At 43.8% G+C, this 21,070-nt stretch overlaps 1 protein-coding gene across 2 annotated transcripts; it reads left to right on the top strand.

Moving 5' to 3' along the window:
• Nucleotides 1-1,458: 1,458 nt before the first annotated feature.
• OSGEPL1 (O-sialoglycoprotein endopeptidase like 1) lies at nt 1,459-18,784 on the top strand. 2 transcript variants are annotated; one of them, XM_082201160.1, is made up of 9 exons: nt 1,459-1,589; nt 8,704-8,797; nt 11,516-11,766; nt 12,714-13,101; nt 13,861-14,065; nt 14,151-14,299; nt 15,242-15,372; nt 16,245-16,316; nt 18,274-18,784. In XM_082201160.1, the coding sequence occupies exons 2-9, from the start codon at nt 8,783-8,785 to the stop codon at nt 18,347-18,349; spliced, it is 1,287 nt and encodes a 428-aa protein (XP_082057286.1). In that variant the 5' UTR covers nt 1,459-1,589; nt 8,704-8,782; the 3' UTR covers nt 18,350-18,784. The 2 variants fall into 2 exon arrangements, with proteins under 2 accessions (XP_082057286.1, XP_082057287.1); XM_082201161.1 differs by lacking the exon at nt 1,459-1,589 and adding an exon at nt 1,817-1,918.
• The last annotated feature ends 2,286 nt before the right edge of the window (nt 18,785-21,070 follow it).

Raw genomic sequence — 21,070 nt, 5'->3', positions numbered from 1 at the left:
CTTAACCCGAGGTACCACTGTAACATGCAATATGGGGGGGGGGAGGACCAAAGAAAAATCATATAACAGCCTCATTTAGCTTCTTTTTTCCTCTTAAATAATATTCCTAAGGAAAAGATAACAGCTGTGCAAATCCAGACTAACTGCAAAGCCACTATACACTGCAAGTGCATCACTTACCTCCAACCATCCTGGTAACTGATCATTAAGGATGTTGGACATTTCACAGGCTTCTATGAGTGTGTGCTCATAACAATTTAATAATTATCTTAATAATTATCATTTATACCCTGCCCATCTGACGGGGTTTCCCCAGCCACCCTGGGCGGCTTCCAGCACATATAAAAGCATAATGAAACTTGAAACATGCTTGAAGTGTATGGCGTGATTGCAGCCTAAAGGGGAAAAAAGTTTTTAATAAGGACAGATAGAATCATCAAATCATAGGGTTGAGCGATCAATCCCCTGCAATGCATGTGAATGTAATATAAGAGTCTGCTGGTTCAAGACTCATCTAGTCCAATGTTTACTGTTGGGCAAAGATTTGGTGAGTGAAAGGGACAGGACAAGGCTTGCATTGAGACCAGGAACATCTCTGAATTATTTTAGAAAGCAGCATATACCACTCCACACTACAGACTCGCACATCATGATTAAGAACAGAACCATTCTGATTCATGGGCTCCTGACTGCTGCTTGATGGACTCTTTTGTTCCAAAAGATGCTCGGTCACCTCACAGGCTTTTGTGTTTTTTTTAATGTCATGGCTGTGGGAGTGGGGTGAAGCAGAGGGCAAAGGAAGGCAGAGTTCCTATTTTGTAGAAAAGGGAAGTTTTCTTTCAGGTCCGGCAGCTGCCCCAACCAATTAAAATGTCACATGAGGGTGCAGGATGCAAGCTTTCCAGTTCCCCTAGAATTCTTCAACCCGATAATCCCCCCCCCCACCAGTCCATGATTTTGTTTGCCATAGTCTGATTAAGAGCCCTGAAGAAGTCAAAGCTTTGCCCATTATGGTGTGCATTTTTGGCTGCTCCAAAATTGTACCCCATTTTTGGATTAAAAAATAAAATAAAATTGGGGCCAAAGTTTTTATGCAGTTAGGAACATCTACTATAAAATTTGCATGATTGTTTGGAAAAGCCCTCATTATAGAAAGCAAGCGTGGGGGAAATGTTTTTCCCCTTTATAATTCCCTGTTTGATTCCCTACCAAAAGAAAAAAGCGCCATGCATGCAAAATACAGCACAGAAAACAAAGAATAACCTTAACTCCCGCAGACCCCATGCCCTCCAAAATGGAGGGTTCAAAAAGCGACCCGGAAATCGAGGGGCGCTCGCTGCTCTACCCTTTCGCTCGTCTGCAGCGACGTGCTTGTTGCAGGCGCCCGCCTCTCCCGCCAAATCGATTGGTTTATCCTCGCTCACGTGGTCCCGCCGGCCGCGCGAAGGAGTGGGGACGGCCGTCCCAAGCGTCATTGCGCCAGTTTAACCCTTTCGGGGCTCCTTTGCACGCCCTTGAATGGGGGAGAGGCTGTTTGTTGCCCTTTCATAGACAGGTACAGTACCCGGTTGGCGGGGAGCGAGTGGAAGGTAATTCTCGTCCTGGGGGAAAGGGGAGGTTATTTTAGATTAAGGGAAGGGGTGGGGGAACCTTCTCTGCAGGGACCTTGTTTAATTTGGGGGGGTTACCTGTCATGGATGCTGCAAAATAACAAAAAATCCTTCCAGTAGCACTTTAGAGACCAACTAAGTTTGTTATTGGTATGAGCTTTAGTGTGCATGCACACTTCTTCAGATTGAGTTTCCTGCATTGCAAGAGGGTTGGACTAGATGACCCGCTGGGATCCCACCCAGCTGTGCAGTTCTATGATTTTTGTGGACGGAGCCGCCAAAGCCAAATGCAGAAAGAAAGGGGCGAGGTAATGGCAACGATGCAGTGCCTAAATCAAAATTATTTAAAGTTGCTTCTCTGCGCGTGCATACTTGGGAGCAACAATTCTAAGATGTGCATAGAAAGACAAAAAGGAAAACGCATATTGTCCTACAACACTAACAACCCAATGTGGTTTGCAATGTACCTTGTAGGAATGCTGATGTCATTTGCTTAGGGTTCGCCGACCACAAAACAGAAAGTCACAAAACGTGAAATATCTAAAAGGAGATAGGAGAAACTGGTTTCCAAATTTGCCTCTCTGTGCCAGGTGCTAGCACTGGGCCTTGTCCCTTGTCCAGTTCCCTAGCATCTCTGATTTAACAGACAGACAACCATCAGGTGAAGACACAGGGAAGAGCATGCAAGGCTGTGCAATGGTTTGGCATAAGGCAGTTTTCTGCGTGACTTTGTGTGTATCTTTAAGTCACGGGTACAATTTGCGATCTCAGGGATATCGTTTGCGATTTGATTTGAGTGCTGGTAAATTGGATGCTTTCCCCAGCAGAAGCAGTGTTAGAAACTGAGATATGGGCAAAAAAATGCACTTGGGCAAAAAAAATGAGAGGCACAAATACAAGATGGGTGACACCTGGCTTGAGAGCAGTACATGTGAAAAGGATCTAGGAGTCTTGGTTGACCACAAACTTGACATGAGCCAACAGTGTGACGCGGCAGATAAAAAAGTCAATGCAATTCTGGGCTGCATCAATAGGAGTATAGCATCTAGATCAAGGGAAGTAATCGTGCCACTGTATTCTGCTCTGGTCAGACCTCACCTGGAGTACTGTGTCCAGTTCTGGGCACCACAGTTCAAGAAGGACACTGACAAACTGGAACGTGTCCGGAGGAGGGCAACCAAAATGGTCAAAGGCCTGGAAACGATGCCTTATGAGGAGCGGCTAAGGGAGCTGGGCATGTTTAGCCTGGAGAAGAGGAGGTTAAGGGGTGATATGATAGCCATGTTCAAATATATAAAAGGATGTCACATAGAGGAGGTAGAAAGGTTGTTTTCTGCTGCTCCAGAGAAGCGGACACGGAGCAATGGATCCAAACTACAAGAAAGAAGATTCCACCTAAACATTAGGAAGAACTTCCTGACAGTAAGAGCTGTTTGACAGTGGAATTTGCTGCCAAGGAGTGTGGTGGAGTCTCCTACTTTGGAGGACTTTAAGCAGAGGCTTGACAACCATATGTCAGGAGTGCTCTGGTGGTGTTTCCTGCTTGGCAGGGGGTTGGACTCGATGGCCCTTGTGGTCTCTTCCAACTCTATGATTCTATATGAAAACTAGGAGCTAAATGGCACCTTAAACCTGGGTTGTGGGCGCCACAACGAAATGTACAGGTGAGCTTTTTTAATAACAAGGATACAAAGCTAAAAAGGAATGAACTGCAGCTAAAATATTATGTTCATTTTTCACATGGTCTAGTCCTTCCCCTGCCCACCCCCCTAATATTATTAAGAGGGTCTCTTCTCCAGACTTCAGAGAGTAGCTGGAAGCGGGGAGGCAGAAAAAGGTCCTCCTTTCCTTCCACTCTGAAGTTTTAATCTGAAACCTTAGGCACAATATTGCGCCCAGAGCTCAGAAACTGCTTGCGCTAATGAAATTCCCCATTGCAAAATGTGCCTAGAACAATGGGAGTTTCAAACATTGAGCAGAAGCCTTGCAGTTCCGTGGTGGGTGCACAGTTTCTACAGGAAAACATCCTCAGGATTGTTTAATAATAATAAATAAAAATGTTTATGACAAATATTTTTAAACTGCTCTTCATCTACACACCCGGGCAGAAGACAAAAGGCATGGAATAAAATGAGTCATGCTGAAAAAAGTCATCAGGAACTAACAGAGGCATATAAAAACAAACAGAAGAAACTAAATAATAAACAGGTTTTGAACTTTCAAATGCTTGGTCAAATAAGCTTTTAACCCAGATGGTAATGTTGGCACCAGTCATTCTCCATTCCACAAATGGAACACCATGACATTGTTGCTGCATGATGAATTTCCCCTGACATCAGGACAAAGAAAAGATCCTCCCCTTAAGACATGGGCAGGTGATTTAGGAAGAGGCACTCCTTTAGGTATTTGGGTTCTAAGACTTTTATGGCTTTAAAGGTCAGCACCAGCCCCTTGAATTAGGATGGGAAGCAAAAGATATTTCAGAATTGGCGTAATATGATTCCACCTAGCAGTAGGCAGTTAAACATTCCGGTATTCTGCCTCTGTTGAAACTTCTAAGCATTCTTCAAGGGCAGCCCAAATTTTAATAGCAATTTCTAGGGAATAGTACTAAATGTATGCTGATATTTTTTTTTATTTGGCTTATTTATGACAGATTACAAATATGTAACCTGAGTTTCATATAACCCTACATCAAACCTTCCAGGGATGCTACCTACCTCTTAAGCAGCAGACAGAGGCCTTGATGTTCCATCTACAGCATACTCTAGTGTTTGGCTGTCTTCTATATTGCTTAAAGGATGAAGGAAAAGACTATCACATTTTTAGACACAAGTGATAAGAGCAAAAACTATAAAGAATTCTTACGCCACAAGCTTTTAAAATGATTTTTAACACACAAAATTGACTTTTGGAGGGGTTGTTTTGAAACATCAGATTGTATAAATCACTGTTTATGGATGTAGTTTGCTTTTAGCAAAACTGCAGTAATTTCAAGCCTACAGGGGGAAATGAAATTATATACAGGGAAGAGCAGCCAGATGTAGGGGACACACGGCTGTTCTGCCTTGAATGGAAGAAGGAATTTAAGCAGGTGTAGCTTGAAGGACAGAAGGGACGCGGGTGGCGCTGTGAGTTAAACCACAGAGCCTAGGACTTGCCGATCAGAAGGTCGGCGGTTCAAATCCCTGCGACGGGGTGAGCTCCCATTCCTCGGTCCCTGCTCCTGCCAACCTAGCAGTTCGAAAGCACATCAAAGTGCCAGTAGATAAATAGGTACCGCTCTGGCGGGAAGGTAAATGGCGTTTTGTGCGCTGCTCTGGTTCGCCAGAAGCGGCTTAGTCATGCTGGCCACATGACCCAGAAGCTGTACGCTGGCTCCCTTGGCCAATAAAGCGAGATGAGCGCCGCAACCCCAGAGTTGGTCACAACTGGACTTAATGATCAGGGGTCCCTTTACCTTTACCTAGCTTGAAGGACAGAGAAGACTCCCTGGAAAAGACCCCGATGTTGGGAAAGATTGAGGGCACAAGGAGAAGGGGAGAACAGAGGACGAGATGGTTGGACAGTGTTCTCAAAGCTACCAACATGAGTTTGACCAAGCTGCAGGAGGCAGTGGAAGACAGAAGTGCCTGGCGTGCTCTGGTCCATGGGGTCATGAAGAGTTGGACATGACTAAACAACAACCTCAGTTTTCAAACATCTCCATTGATGAACATTTTGGTTTCTGAACACCAGAAGTAAATGCTTTGGTTTTCGAACACGCCTCAGAAGTCAAACATGCCACGCGGCTTCAACTGAACAGAAGTTCCTGAGGCCTAGCTGTTGGCTATTGAGTTTTCAGTTTTTGAATGTTTCAGAACTCAAACCGTCTTCCGGAACAGATTATGTTCGAAAACCGAGCTACCACTGTATAGACCTGCTTTAGACAGCAATCTTAAACACATTTACTAGGAAGCATGTCTCATTGTACAGTAGAACTAACTACAGTACTGAGGAAACATGTATTGGACTGTGCTGTGTCAGACAGATAATCATCAATCTTGTGAACCACCTTGAGATCTTTGGATGAAAGGCGGTATATAAATCTAACAAATAAATGAATAATCAATTTTCAGAATATGACTTGGAACAATGACTGATTATGGTTACCTTTCTTTTTCTATTGACATCTCATCAGTATTTCAAAAAAAGCAACTTCTTGTGAGCCATACTGTTTACTTTGCATGAGCTATGTTTGATCAGATGGCAACATATTCAACAAGGAGAATAAAAAACCCTGTTCCGCAAGATTTCAATCTCCTATCTTGAATAACCAGAAGAGATAATATTACATTCCTTTTGTCGCTGTGTAACGCTGAAGAATAAAGACGCAGCACAGAAGGAAATGAATGTAAAAGAAAATAACAAATGGTATCAGAGTACTTCTAAGTATTTTCCCCTTGTTGCGCTTTATGTTCTGCTGCCACTGCATTCCAAATGATGGTGGTGTATTTGCCTTTGCATTGTTAAACCCTACACCTGCCCTGTGGGTGTTAGATTAGGCCCTTCTAGGAGCGGGATAGGCAGACCAGTCTTGTGATATCTAAAGGTTTTGAGGTCCTCCAGTTGCTTCAGAAATACAGTCGTAACCTTGCAAGTCGAACCCTTTGCGAGTCGAACGTTTTGGCTCCCAAACGTCGCAAACCCGGAAGTTCAGCTTCTTTGGAATCTGAACGTCCAACACGGGTTCCGCAGCTTCCTATTGGCTGCAGGAGCGTCCTGCCAATCGGAAGCTGCGCCTTGGTTTCCAAACATTTTGGAAGTCGGAACGGATTTCCAGACGGATTCCAAAGATACGACTGTAGTCCCTTAGCCAGGTGGCTCTAAGGATCATGCTCAAACCCCAGGAATTTGTGATCTGGACCTGGACCAAGGGCAGTAATTCTGTTAGCACAAGGACTTTTGCCTATGAAGTGGAACTTTCTCTCCCTCTCCTCTCCCTGTGCATTCTGTATATATGTTCTGTGGGTCTCCTTAAACCTCTTTGAGCCAATTACACATGAGAAAAGGAGAGGAGAGGGAGAAAGAAGAGGAGGTTCTGTTGTGCAAATCGAAACCCTTGCACTAACAGAACTACCTCATTGGATACCTCTCCAAGTTCACAAGTCCTTTCGCATGAAAAATCCATTCCTGGCTTTCCTTCAGGATTCCTGTTTGAACAATCTAATTTGGCGTGGAGTGGAAGAGGAAGGAGCTTTTTAGCTGCTGCTGTTGTTAAGACGATTGAGAGCCAAGAGCTCTTTCCAATCGCCTGCAAATCACTCAAGGACCTACCAGAAGTCTCTGCAGAAATTGCCTCTGGTTGCTCTGAGCTCTCCTGCACAAGCTTTTCTTAAATGAATGAGAGCTCTGCCAGTGCACAGTGCTATTTGTTGAGATGCTCTATAGCAGAGGTTTGGCTCTGGGGACCCTCTCTCTGAGTGCCTTTCCCACTCTCCAAATCAGCCAAGAGTAAGGTTCATGATGCACTGCTGAAGGTTTAGAAGCTTTTCATTATTTATTGAGAAGCGATGAAGGAAAATCCCTATAATAAAGGATTAACGCAGATGCTCACGTTTCATTCACCTGTGTTCCCTTCTGTAACCTGCCAACAGAGTTTTGTCCAATTATTTAATCCTTCTGTTGTTGTCCGCAACAGATTTCTCAGTGTTTGAAAGCTTTCAAAAGCACATCTCTCTTTCTTAGTTTTGGCATACGAAGCCAACCATAACGCTTAGCTTTCTCAAATCTTGAGGATTCTTTGGAAGCAACACACAGGGCTTGATTAGTATTAGTATTGGCATAGTCTTCATTCATAAAATGAAGGTGGCTGAATACTCAAATATCCAGTTTCACTATTCTCCCGCTTTCGGGGCAATTGATACTGACTTCCAGCTACACATGAATATCCTGGTCACATGAATCCTGAAGAAATGCACAGAATTCACCACTGTCCAGCTTTTGCTACGCACTTCTTCTTTGCAGCATTCCAAGAATCAAACTGCTTTCAGTTTTCTGTGTATCATCCACACTCACTACTTTATGTTGCATAAACACCAGTTACCTGTAACTGATGCCTGCCATGGGCAGAGAAGGTTGTTGTGCAAATGAGCCCTATGCTTTAAAAAGGTAAAGGACCCCTGATGGTTAAGTCCAGTTGCGGACAACTCTGGGGTTGAAGTGCTCATCTTGCTTTACAGGCTGAGGGAGCCGGCATTTGTCTGCAGACAGTTTTTTCAGGTCATGTGGCCAGCATGACTAAGCCGCTTCTGGCGCAACGGAACACCGAAACCAGAGCAGCGCATGGAAACGCTGTTTACCTTCCCGCCGGAGTGCTACCTATTTATCTACTTGCACTTTTTTGGGTGTGCTTCCGATCTGCTATGTTGGCAGGAATTGGGACCGAGCAACGGGAGCTCACCCTGTCGTGGGAATTCGAACCACCAACCTTCTGATCGGCAAGCCCAAAAGGCTCAGTGGTTTAGGCCACAGCGCCACCCACGTCCCACACTCACACAGCTACTTTATGTTTCATAAACACCTGTTATCCATAACTGACACCTGCCATGGGCAGAGAAGGTTGTTGTGAAAATAGCCCTATGCTTAACTACAGTAAAAGACCCAGCAGAAGAAAACCCCCAGCAGAAACCTCTCCTTCTGTCTGTTAGCCCCTAGCATTGTACTACACAATAGCACAAGGAATTCAGGGTCTCATGCCTGTTCATGTGCTTTTCCCTTTGCACAAGCCAATAAACCAACCCAGAATCTTGGCTTGTTGAAAAATTGGTCAATGGCTTTGGAACAAGTCATGGTATTAAGGCAGTTTCAAACCATTGTTTGAGATCCTGACTTGTTTCTGAAATAATTAGCCACAGTTTCCCAGTTCAGACAAAACAGGAAACTATAGTTAATCAAAGGCTTCATCGTTTACTGGGAGATATTTGCTGGCTTGCGGAAAGAGAGAAAGAGCTGCAGCCAATCCCAAAACATGTAGCATTACCCAAAGGCCTACTTTTTATCTTGGCTGCTTCTTCTTCTTATTAAACCAAAACATGATTTCTATTTATTCCAGATTTATTCAAACCGTGTGTCTTTGGAAACTGTGAAATGTGACGCCTGAATTGATAAAGAAAGAACACCCTTTCAACACAATGTTTTTGACACAGGTAAAATCATCCCATCCATATCCATATATATATATATATATATATATATATATATATATATATATGATCACTTTCTTTGCTTCCAGATGCCTAGCCCATTACATTACCTCAGAATGTGTGTTGTTTTCTTCTGTCAGCGTTTGACCTTCAGCATGACTGTCATTCTAGACAGTATTGGTGTTTTCCAAATAGTTCAATGACATTTATTCATAGTTCACTAGCCTCAGGCTGCCCTTAATCCAGCATACGTCAACAAGTTATACAGATAGCCAAGACATTAAAAAAACCTGTTAAAACTATGCAGCTATAAAGTTTGCAAAACCGCAAGAGAATGGATATGTTTGCTTTGTGCTGCTTATGAAACAGATTCCTCAAAATCAATTAATGTGCAAGGACAGGGGTGCCCATACTTTCTTCAAAGAGGGCCAGATTTGATGAAGTGAGCATGCGTGAGGGCCGACCAAAGTTGTTGAGCTTTTCTTAGGTTCTTAGGATTTACCGTATTTTTCGCTCGATAGGACGCACTTTCCCCCCTCCAAAAATGAAGGGGAAATGTGTGTGCGTCCTATGGGGTGAATGCAGGCTTTCGCTGAAGCCTGGAGAGCGAGAGGGGTCAGTGCACACCGACCCCTCTCGCCTCTCCAGGCTTCAGGAAGCTATCCGCAAGCCCTCGGAGTGCGGCAGTAATGCCCACCGGGCTCCCAAGGCTTGCGGACAGCAGCCTGCAGCCCGAAACCCAGGGAGCGCAGAGCTGGGCTCTCCGGGCTTCGGGCAACTATCCACAAGCCTTCTGAGCTCAGCGGGAATTCCCGCCGGGCTCCGAAGGCTTGCGGATAGCAGCCTGTTCTGGGGGCTGGGGTCGGGGGAAGCTCGGGCTTCCCCCGCCCCGTGCCTGGGGGGAAAAATAATTTCCCCCCTTTATTCCCCCCCCAAAAAAAACTAGGTGCGCCCTATGGGCCGGTGCGCCCTATAGGCCGAAAAATACGGTAACCCCAAAGTTGTTGAGCTTTTGAGCTTTTTAAAGGATTTTACCCCAGGACATATACTGCCATGGGGGCCAGATTAAATCGACCGGCGGGCCAGATTAGGCCCCTGAAATGGACTTTGGAGATGCCTGTGCTAGGAGGAAGGAGGATTGCTTTTGCCCCGGTAGAAAAATAATGCACTGCTGAGTGCAAGGAAACCGATATTCCAGAAACATTAAGGAAAGACGCCTGAATCTTTCCCAACAAATGAATTTGTTGGATTGTGTGAATCCACTGGGTTTTTTAAATACCCCAGCATGTAAAAAGGTAAAGGGACCCCTGACCATTGGGTCCAGTCGTGACCGACTCTGGGGTTGCAGCGCTCATCTCGCTTTATTGGCCGAGGGAGCCGGCGTACAGCTTCCGGGTCATGTGGCCAGCATGACTAAGCCGCTTCTGGCGAACCAGAGCAGCGCATGGAAACGCCGTTTACCTTCCCGCCGGAGCGGTATCTATTTATCTACTTGCACTTTGATGTGCTTTCGAACTGTTAGGTTGGCAGGAAGAAGGACCGAGCAACGGGAGCTCACCCCGTCGCGGGGATTCGAACCGCCGACCTTCTGATCAGCAAGCCCTAGGCTCTGTGGTCTCACCCCAACATATATTGCAGTTTAAATTTGTTTTAAATAACCATCTAGCTCTTATTTGGGACTCCAGCTTTGATAAAGAGAATTATAAGGCTTACCAATTTCTCTCTCCCCCCCCCTCCAGGTTTTCAAATCCTTATTGGGGGGAGGGGGAGGATATTAGGTCAACATCTTTATTAATGTGAATTTTTTATTCTTTTCTTGTCAGCCAAGATGGCTGCCTTTGGTTTTTTTTGAATAAATAGATAAACCTTGACAAAAGTATTGTCATGTTGCTTGATGCTTAGAGAACAGAATTTGTTCAAGCCTATATGCATTAAATAACACCTGTGGGTGTATCTCGCATACACGTATACAAACAATAGTGGGGAGGGGCTGTATTGTTAAATTGCATTAAAAAAAATTTAAACTATGTTTTAATGTGAACATGCATCATGCTGGTGCGCCCTGCTCAAAAATTCCCATGGTATACGTCCCCTGCTCCAGCTGTTGCCATACCATGCAGTGTTTTCCCCCCTGGGGTTTTCTCAAGGGTGTGCTGTACCATTTTTTCCTAGAAGGAAAGCACCGACAATATGTATGAAACAACCCTGAGCTTGACTTATCATAACATCTTCAAAGGGCTCACGGTTGCTTTCCCCCAAACAAACAACAAGCAGTAATCTAAGAACAAACCTTGATTTCCACTCATGGTTGGTTTGGGGAAAATAGTCCACAGCAGCCCAGGTTTGAACAACACAACAGGTCGGATCCTGGAGTGTTTCATCAGTGGTATGGGAACAGCAGAAACAGCAGACGAGTACCATGGGAAATTTTTGAACAGTGTGTTCCAGGATGTTGAGTGTTCACATTGAGCCATAGCTTGTAGTCCATAGGGAACAGAATGTAGGATCTCAGTTCTGGTGATTTGGGGTTAAATGTCAGCTCAGTCAAGACGTCCCACTGAGAACGGGGCAAAAAACAATTAGTTTCACTTGGAAAATCATCTAAAAAGCCAACTGAGACACTCCCTTCCCTCATACATTATGCCAGAACTAATCACCTGAAGAAGCCTGGGCACGGTAGTGACTACAAGATGTTAAATTCTAAATTCTGTTATTGTACAGTTTCTTTGTAGGTATGCCTGTCTACAGAAATCTTTTGCAGTGAGCGGTTTTGGAGGAGCAATTTCAAAACCTCCTGAACCTTGCTGGATTGATTGTTTAAGAAGAGTCTCTGTTTGCCGTGGCAAATGCTTTTCTAACAAAATAATTCTGGGTATCGAAACCAGCTGCGATGATACAGCCGCAGCTGTGGTGGATGAAGCTGGCAACATTTTAGGAGAAGCCCTGCATTCTCAAAGCGCGGTTCATTTGAAGTAAGTAATTCTTACCGTTGGTGAAAACATGGTTTTAGGTACTTTGTTGTTTAGTCGTTTAGTCATCTCCAACTCTTCATGACCCCATGGACCACCAGAACATGCCAGGCACTCCTGTCTTCCACTGCCTCCCGCAGTTTGGTCAAACTCATGCTGGTAGCTTCAAGAACACTGTCCAACCATCTCGTCCTCTGTCGTCCCCTTCTCCTTGTGCCCTTCATCTTTCCCAACATCAGGGTCTTTTCCAGGGAGTCTTCTCTTCTCATGAGGTGGCCAAAGTATTGGAGCCTCAGCTTCAGGATCTGTCCTTCCAGTGAGCACTCAGGGCTGATTTCCTTAAGAATGGATAGGTTTGATCTTCTTGCAGTCCATGGGACTCTCAAGAGTCTCCTCCAGCACCATAATTCAAAAGCATCAATTCTTCGGCGATCAGCCTTCTTTATGGTCCAGCTCTCACTTCCATACACTATGTGCATTGAATATCATGTTGTTATTTTGTCATCATGTGTCACACCACAGGTTGCCAAAAAAGAAAGAAGTGCTGACTAGCCAGAACATCAACTTCTGCGTTTCAGTTTTTGAGTTAGGCCAAACAGATTCAACGTAAGCATCATGTACTTTAAAAAAAAACAACAACAAATTTTATTAGTATTTTCCACACAACAACACAAAAATTTTCGAAAAATAACAATACACAACACATAAAAACCAACATTCGAAAACTAAAGAAAGCAACAACAACTAAAAAAAAAATCCATATCTTACAAGTTAATACTATAAACACTAAAACAACAACTACAAGACATTGACTTCCACCAATCCCACAGCACCTCCTTTATCTCTCACTGTGTCTTCCTGTTTGCCTTATCATCTCTATCCTAACATCTAGATATAAATCCCTCTAATCCTATCACGTAAGCATCATGTACATGTTTGTTTCTCATCAGAACAGGTGGAATTATTCCTTCGGTGGCACAACAGCTTCACCAAGAAAACATTGCAAGGGTAGTGCAAGAAGCACTTGCCATCAGCAGAGTTAGCGCAGATGGACTCTCAGCCATTGCAACAACCGTGAAGCCAGGACTTGCTTTGAGCCTCGGAGTTGGGTTGGCCTATAGTCTGGAACTGGTGGAGAAATGCAAGAAGCCTTTCATTCCCATCCACCATATGGAGGCGCACGCTCTCACCGTTAGGTTGACCAATCGTGTGGACTTCCCGTTCCTGGTACTTTTGCTCTCGGGGGGTCACTGTATACTAGCGGTAGCGCAAGGAGTTTCAGATTTCCTTCTCCTTGGGCAGACATTGGACATTGCACCTGGGGACATGTTGGATAAGGTAATCCTTTTAATTAGTGTTTATTTATTAAAACATTTGCATGCTGCTATATCATAAATATATATCTATCAAAGCAGTTTACAGCAATAAAAACACAAAGCAATACAATACAATAAAGCTATAAAGTTAAAAACGGACATCAATTAGCCATTGTGGAAGGATGTACAGTGGTAGCTTGGTACTCGAACGGCTTGGCTCCCAAGCAGAATGCCGTAAACCCGGAAGTGTTCCAGTTTGTGAACGTTTTTTTGAAGCCGAACATCCGACGTGGCTTCCACAGCTTCTGCTTGAGTGCAGGAAGCTCCTGCAGTCAATCGGAAGCCACGCCTTGGTTTTCGAACCGTTTCAGGAGTTGAATGGACTACAAGAACAGATTGAGTTCGATTGAGTATTCTAATCGCCTGCATAGGCCTGGTGGAATAGATAAGTTTTCAGCAGGCGTTTAAAAGTTGGCACAGAAGGCTCCTGCTAAATCTCTGTTGGCAGAATAGCCCACGGGACAGGGCCAATGAGGAAAGGCCTGTGCAGTTGTCCCACTTACTTGGTGATCATTTAGCTAATTGGGATAAAACCATAATGATGTGGCTGTCATGCGGCTGGCTCAGTCTCAAGCCTTAGCACATAACAACAAGGATTTGAGGTGTGATTTGGGTCCTTCAGAATCATAAAGCTATTCCTTGTGCTCATTTGCCTTTTCCAGTGACTTTTAAAATATATGTGCACATTTCTTTAATTTCTGCTTCCATTTGGATTGTTTAGGTAGCCAGAAGGCTTTCTTTACGAAAGCACCCAGAGTGCTCTGGCCTGAGCGGTGGAAAAGCGATAGAACGTTTGGCTCAGCAGGGAAATAGACAGCGTTATGAATTCAAAGTCCCCATGGAGCAACATCACAACTGCAACTTTTCCTTTGCTGGACTTCAGTCCCAGGTCACTAGAGCGATCGCAGAAAAAGAAAAGGAGGAAGGTATTGACCAAAATAGGACAGATACGAATTGCGCGTGAGAGCTTCACATAGCCTTGGGAAACCTATTTGATCGTGATTTCTGCAGGGCGTCAGGAAGGACAACTCCTGTCCTGCGTACCAGACCTTGCTGCAGCAGTCCAGCACACGGTAACTGCTCATATTGTCGCTCGAACGCACCGAGCCATTCATTTCTGTAGAAGGAAGGGTATCTTGCCACAGAGGAAGGCAACTTTGGTAAGTGTCAAAACAAAATTTAAAAATTCCTTCCAGTAGCACCTTAGAGACCAACTAAGTTTGTTATTGGTATGAGCTTTTGTGCGCATGCACACTTCTTCAGTGTGTGTGTGTGTGTTGTCAGGAAAACAAACCAAGGAACTGCGTCTTTCCTTCCGAAGCACCCCTTGGGATGATTCATCACTCTTCTGTCCTGAGTTGCTACTACGACATATATCCGAAGATATCTGCACACACAAATGCAGAGCTCAAAGCAGAAGCTGGACTTGAGGTGTAGAATACTCAGCTAATTTATTATGTACAAGATCGAGTGTTGCAGAACAAAGAAATCAAGGCTTCTCTCTCCTTCTCGTCCGAGAGAGAACAGAAAATGCGGAAGCATAACATAACGGAACAGTGTAACCAAACTTCCGTTCTCATGACTCCCAACAGTGTGGAATGTCAACACAGACATGTGATGAAAACAATCACACATCAGCAGTGGGGAGGAATGAAACCCCAATGTGTGTGTTGCACAGTTAACTTATCCTAAGCTCCAACCATGTGGCCAGCAGCTTAGTTGTATTAATCGCTTGTACCTTTAGGTCCAGGAAGTGGTGACCTGATCAACAGAGAGACACAAATTAGTAACAGATATTATTAACTAACACAAAGGAAATAAAATAAAAACTGAATCCAAGAGCACAAGACTTTGCATGTACTTGGGGAAAGTCAACATGTCATGGGGGGCTATGGCTTTGCCACACCCGTTGTATGTAATACCTAATGGTGCCTACTCAAATATCTTTATATGAATTTCAAAATGGCAGAGGGGGAGAGGGCATGTTTCTGCCCTGTGCAGGGATTACTGCCAGCAAGGTGAGCCAGGTTGCTATAAGCATAATCCTGCCGCCCTACTTCCTCAGACTTCCCATAAACATGACTTTCGAACACTGGATTCAGGTGGCTTCGGGAGGTGTTGCAAGTAACCAGTATATCCGGAAAGCTCTGCAGGTTTTAACAGATGCCACCGATTTCGCCCTGGTATGTCCGCCTCCCAGACTGTGCACTGACAACGGTGTTATGATTGCATGGTAAGCAAATATGTGTTTTTTTCTTCTGTTTGGAATTCTGTTCTGAATTATAATGCAACATAGTTAATTGGAAAACACCTCGTTAGTATATCTAAACACAGTTTCTGTGTCGTTGTATATAGCCCCATGGGAGTTAGTTGCCAATAAATGTATACGTTTTGTATATGTGATGGCGTTGTATATTTGGGGTACATACCTTTCTTACAGGACGCGGGTGGCGCTGTGGTCTAAACCACAGAGCCTAGGGCTTGCCAATCAGAAGGTCGGCAGTTTGAATCCCAGCAACGGGGTGAGCTCCCGCTGCTCTGTCCCAGCTCCTGTCAACCTAGCAGTTCGAAAACACGCCAAAGTGCAAGTAGATAAATAGGTACTGCTCTGGTGGGAAGGTAAATGGGGTTTCCATGCGCTTCTCTGGTTCGCCAGAAGCGGCTTAGTCATGCTGGCCACGTGACCCGGAAGCTGTCTGCGGACAAATGCCGGCTTCCTCAGCCAGTAAAGCGAGATGAGCGCCGCAACCCCAGAGTTGTCCACGATTGAACCTAATGGTCAGGGGTACCTTTACCTTTACCTTTCTTACATGGAAGTTCATTAAGTGCGAACGACCCTGGTAGCATTGTCCTTTGGAGAGAAAACTGCCTGTTATTGTTGGGCGAAGAAGAAGGAGAAGAAGAAGGAGAAGAAGAAGGAGAAGAAAGAGCACGGCCAAACCACGTTTTCTCCAGTCAAGGGCCCTTCTTAGGCTAGCAGAAATTATCTCTGTCTGAAATCTCTTTGCTGAGCTTACATCAACAATACTGCATTTAGTTCACTGTAATGGGCAGGGAAATGAACTAGTTTATGGAAAACACTTTACACAAATATTCTCTCTTTAGGAATGGCATTGAAAGGCTTTGTGCAGGAGTGGGTGTTTTATATAGCACAGAAGGCATAAGATACGAACCAAAGTAAGTAGTATTTATTATATTTCCCCCTCAGTACTGTGTTCTGTTATCTCTGTAGCACTCCAGAAAAACAGAGACAATATCTGTTGAGTGCTTTAAAATCTTACGAGACCTAGAGAGAGTGGAGCAGCAGAAGTCCCATGCCATAGTTTTCTGTTCCTCTCCTTTCTCCCTTATATCCAGGATTATACCTCTGTATTCTTCCTTGCTGTATAGCAGCCCAAATCAGTTCAGCAGTATTTAAATTCTGTCCCTAAAACCTTGCAAAATATAATGTATTGGGTGTGTGGGTGGGTGTGGGAAATGCACAATAGGAAAAGGTTGCACAATCGTTGGGAATAAAGTTGCACATATTGACAGAGAAAACACTAATCTCTGAGCATTTCAGATTTTTAATGTTACCCAGGTGTTCTTCTCAAAATTTGGGAATATGATTTCCTGTCCGTTGGAAACCACTGTGGTGAACAAAAGTTGATGGCAAATTCCAGCTGGCCCACACTGACTGACATGCTGGAGGTTGAATGGATACATAGAGCTTTTTGAATTCTGTTATTCGTCCTTGGATAAGGTGTTATAGGACCTCAGAATCCACCAGGGGTTTCATAGAGGCAGAAAGAATGTTTTTAAATTTTAATTACAGTGCTCAGATATTTCAACAGGTTTATTCACCACTGTGCTTTTTTATGGACGATTTCCATATCAGTGTTGACCCTGTTCATATTATAGACAGCACATAATTCCTCTCACTGGATTTGGAGGTACACACTACTGCTGATATTATATAGTGGGCGGTCCTTAAATTGTTTAAATTAATATATAAAAAAGACAGAATAAGTGGCATTTCGTTCAGCAATACTAGTCGCGTGTTGTTGTTTTCTTTTGCTGTAGCTTGGCATCTTTTTTTTCTTTAGGCTCAGCTGCAATCCCAAACCTAAACATAGACTGAGTTATACTTTCCTAAGGACCAAATTCATTTTGGCTTTTCATCAGAATTTGAGCTATGTGCTGTTGTCAATGCCCTCTTCCGGGCTCTCAGCCATGTATCTGATTTTTCACTCACAAACGGCTGTGTCTGGTTCCCTGCGACTTTGTCTACAGCTTTTGGCTTGGACAACCAGTTTTTGCTCTTCCAGCTGTACTTTCAGAGCCTCTGTATTTCTGGGGAGGACAGTTCTTCCCAAAAACCAACAGAAGTAGCCACGCTTTTCATTGAATTACTTCCGAGATAGAAATTTGGGGGAGTGGGGAAAATAAAAGACATGTAAATACGTTCCTTTAGCTATAGTGTCAACTTACCATTTCTCACGTGGCTGAAGGAAATAAACAAAGTGCTCCGCTTATGGATGTTCTCTGTCCTATTTATATGGTCTTTCAGGACTTAGTAAATCTGTCTGTGTAGCTCCTCCTCTCCTTGGGGTTGAGGAGAGAAAGAGGGGAGAATGAACTACTGATATTTGTCTTGGGAACAAAAGAAGGGTGAGGGCAAATAATAATTTTATCCTTGTGGAAAATGTATAATTCTTTTCCTGAAGAAAGTATACCGAACTCAAAAATCCTATGAAAAGAGGTCACTGTTATGAGAGGAATTGTCCGAAGACTTATGAGGAAACTTAAAATTTATTAACAGATGTTTAAATTCTAGATGAGATACAAAAGGTCAAATCTGTTTATACGGATCAAGAAAACCCAAATACTTCTGCTTAGTGTTACTCTGCACAATGTAGTAATACTAAACTATAGCTGCATTGTTTTACATAGTACAACAATCTTCATTTTGGGAATTAAGATTAAGAATGATATAAAGGAGATACTGAGTATAGAATTCATTATTACCTACAGGAGCCAAATATGTATGCGGTTTATAATGCTGGCTAATTATTTTGTATGATACTGAATTTATAATGGGATGCCTATGCTTGTGTCTTAAATGGATTTTTTTTTTTAAAAAAATATTTATTAGAGCTCTACTTGGGACGGATATCTCAGAAGAAGTCCAAAAAGCTTCCATCAAAATGCCAGCACCAAATCAGATGTGAAAAGTGAATTCTGCCACCATCCATTTCAATGGGAGCAGCTCCATGCCAGTTGCCCCAGCCTCTGTACGACAATGTGCCATTGCTGAGATTTTTCATTACTACGCTGGGGATCTCAAAATGAGAAATAAACCAAGAACAGCATAGGCATTCTTATAAGCCGTAAATGAAGAAGATATTTCTAAGCTTTCTACCCTGTTCTGTAAATTTCAACATCGACCCTTGTCAACAGTTAAACAAGGCTTTTGGTTTCCAAAAGGACCAGTGGAAAGAAGAAGTAAAAGCAGAAGGGTTTCTGCATGACAGATAATGCCATTTCCTTTCCCAAGTGGTTGCATACTTGAATACAGTTGCTCTTCTTGATTGTGGACTTCTTGATTGTGAGGCTACCTACACCAAAGTGAATTGGAATAAATCCCCTTCTGAACTTGTTTATAATTTTACTCTGTTTGTTAATACAGTGGTACCTCGGGTTACATACACTTCAGGTTACAGACTCCACAAACCCAGAAATAATACCTCGGGTTAAGAACTTTGCTTCAGGATGAGAACAGAAATTGTGCAGTGGCGGCGCAGCAGCAGGAGGCCCCATTAGCTAAAGTGGTGCTTCAGGTGAAGAACAGTTTCAGGCTAAGAACAGACCTCCAGAACGAATTAAGTTCTTAACCCGAGGTACTACTGTATAGTTTATCTTTAGCATGCTGTCACCATCCTTTGCTTAAGATCATGGCCCAGCGAACTAAGTCCTTTGGTTTAGTCCCTTTGTAACTCAGCAACCACACTAAGCACCTGGGGGATAAGAATCAAATTTGGTACGTTTGTTTAGTACCTTCCAAATGGGAATACCAGTTCAAAGCCTGCACCTGTTTGCAAGTGGGGGAGAAATGTTATACCTGCCTTGAAAGTTATTGATATTAAAGTTGATATATTGCATCCAGGAATACAGCCCCAGCAGCCCCTTTCAAATGGACCAAGAAAGATGGGGGAATCACTGTAATAGGATACATCCCTGTGAAACGGAGCTACCTCACTGTACAGTGGTGCCCCGCAAGACGAATGCCTCGCAAGACGGAAAACTCGCTAGACGAAAGAGTTTTCCGTTTTGGAGGTGCTTCACAAAACGAATCTTCTATGGGCTTGCTTCGCAAGACGAAAATGTCTTGCGAGTTCCTGCGGTTTTTTTTCCTCCCCCCCTTTTTCTAAGCCGCTAAGCCACTTATCAGCTGATCCGATAAGCCGCTAAAAGCCAGTAATAGCGCTAATCCGCTAATCCTTCAATGGGCTTGCTTCGCAAGACGAAAAAACCGCTAGACGAAGAGAATCACAGAACGGATTCTTTTCGTCTTGCGAGGCACCACTGTAGTTTAATAAGCACATTTACAGCGTAATTCTCTATTTTAAGTTAAAACATCTGCTTAAACCAGTTTTCAAAGTGAAGGGAAAGATGTAAAACATACCGCCGTTTATCTCTGGCCTCTGTCACTGTGTTCCGTTGCGCCAGAAGCGGTTTAGTCATGCTGGCCACATGACCCAGAAAGCTGTCTGCGGACGAACGCCGGCTCCCTCGGTCTAAAAGCGGAGATGAGCGCCGGACCCCATAGTCGATTTTGACTGGACTTAACCATCCAGGGGTCCTTTACCTTTTTACCTTACCTTAAAACATACCACGGACAGATACTTTCTATGAAGAAGACTTGAATTATTAGAGTAGATGTCCCAGCATCCTTTCTACTATGCCCGTATAGAAAAGACATAAAATTACCGTATTTTTTGCACCATAACACTCACTTTTTTCCTCCTAGAAAGTAAGGGGAAATGTCTGTGCGTGTTATGGAGGGAATGCCTACGGGTGGCATGCCTGCGGATTTTCCTCCTCTAAAAACTACGTGCGTGTTATGGTCGGGTGCGTGTTATAGAGCGAAAAATACGGTAATTTTAATGTGATTGCTTGAAATGTGAGAGTTAACACAGAGGCAAGACTGGAAGCATCATACGAAAGACACAGTTCACGTTTGTCACCTGTACCTTTGGTGTACATACAAGTATGAGCTATACTTCTATTGAGCTATACTTAGGAAAACCAAGATTCTTCAAAGCACCGTCAAGACATTCATTCCAATTCCAAGCAGATTGTCGAAGCCCAAGATAGCTTTGTGGGCTTTGACAATCTGTTAGGAATTGGAATGAATGTCTTGACAGTGCTTTGAAGGATCTTGGTTTCCCCAGAACATTCTGGGGTGAACCAGAATCGCACAGCATAGAATCTTGCATTGTCTGCAAAGATCTAATTTTGCATTCTGCAACTGAGTTTTCTTGGGGTGAAAATGGGTTTGATTTGCAATGAACGATCCCCTGTTTTCTTAGCCATGCCTGGAAGGCTTCAGACAGCCCAGCTCCCAAAATTGGGATTTTTCTAACATGAAATGCGGCCTCTGGAACACCGTGCTATACTAGTTAAACTGGGCAAAGGCTGGAATGATCATGTGGTGTGCAATCCAGCCGTCATTTAGCTCTTTTAAGTCTAATGGTTAAGGATGTGCTGATGGTCTCCCCTTGAAGTCAACCACGCTTTAAAAAGTGCTTGGCTGCGGCTGAATGGTGCTACACACTTACTACTTCTGTTGCCTTCCAGCTTGAAGAAGGTTGAGTATATAAGCAGGGGGCTGTCTTTATCTCAGGGGTGGGGGGTGGGCTCCCCACAACTCTTGGAACCCTGGAAAAACA

Source organism: Podarcis vaucheri (genome assembly GCF_965113315.1).
Source record: "Podarcis vaucheri genome assembly, chromosome: 1".
Classification (NCBI taxonomy): domain Eukaryota; kingdom Metazoa; phylum Chordata; class Lepidosauria; order Squamata; family Lacertidae; genus Podarcis; species Podarcis vaucheri.
The sequence above is the reverse complement of the archived record's forward strand: the minus strand, read 5'-3'. Positions and strand labels throughout refer to the sequence as shown.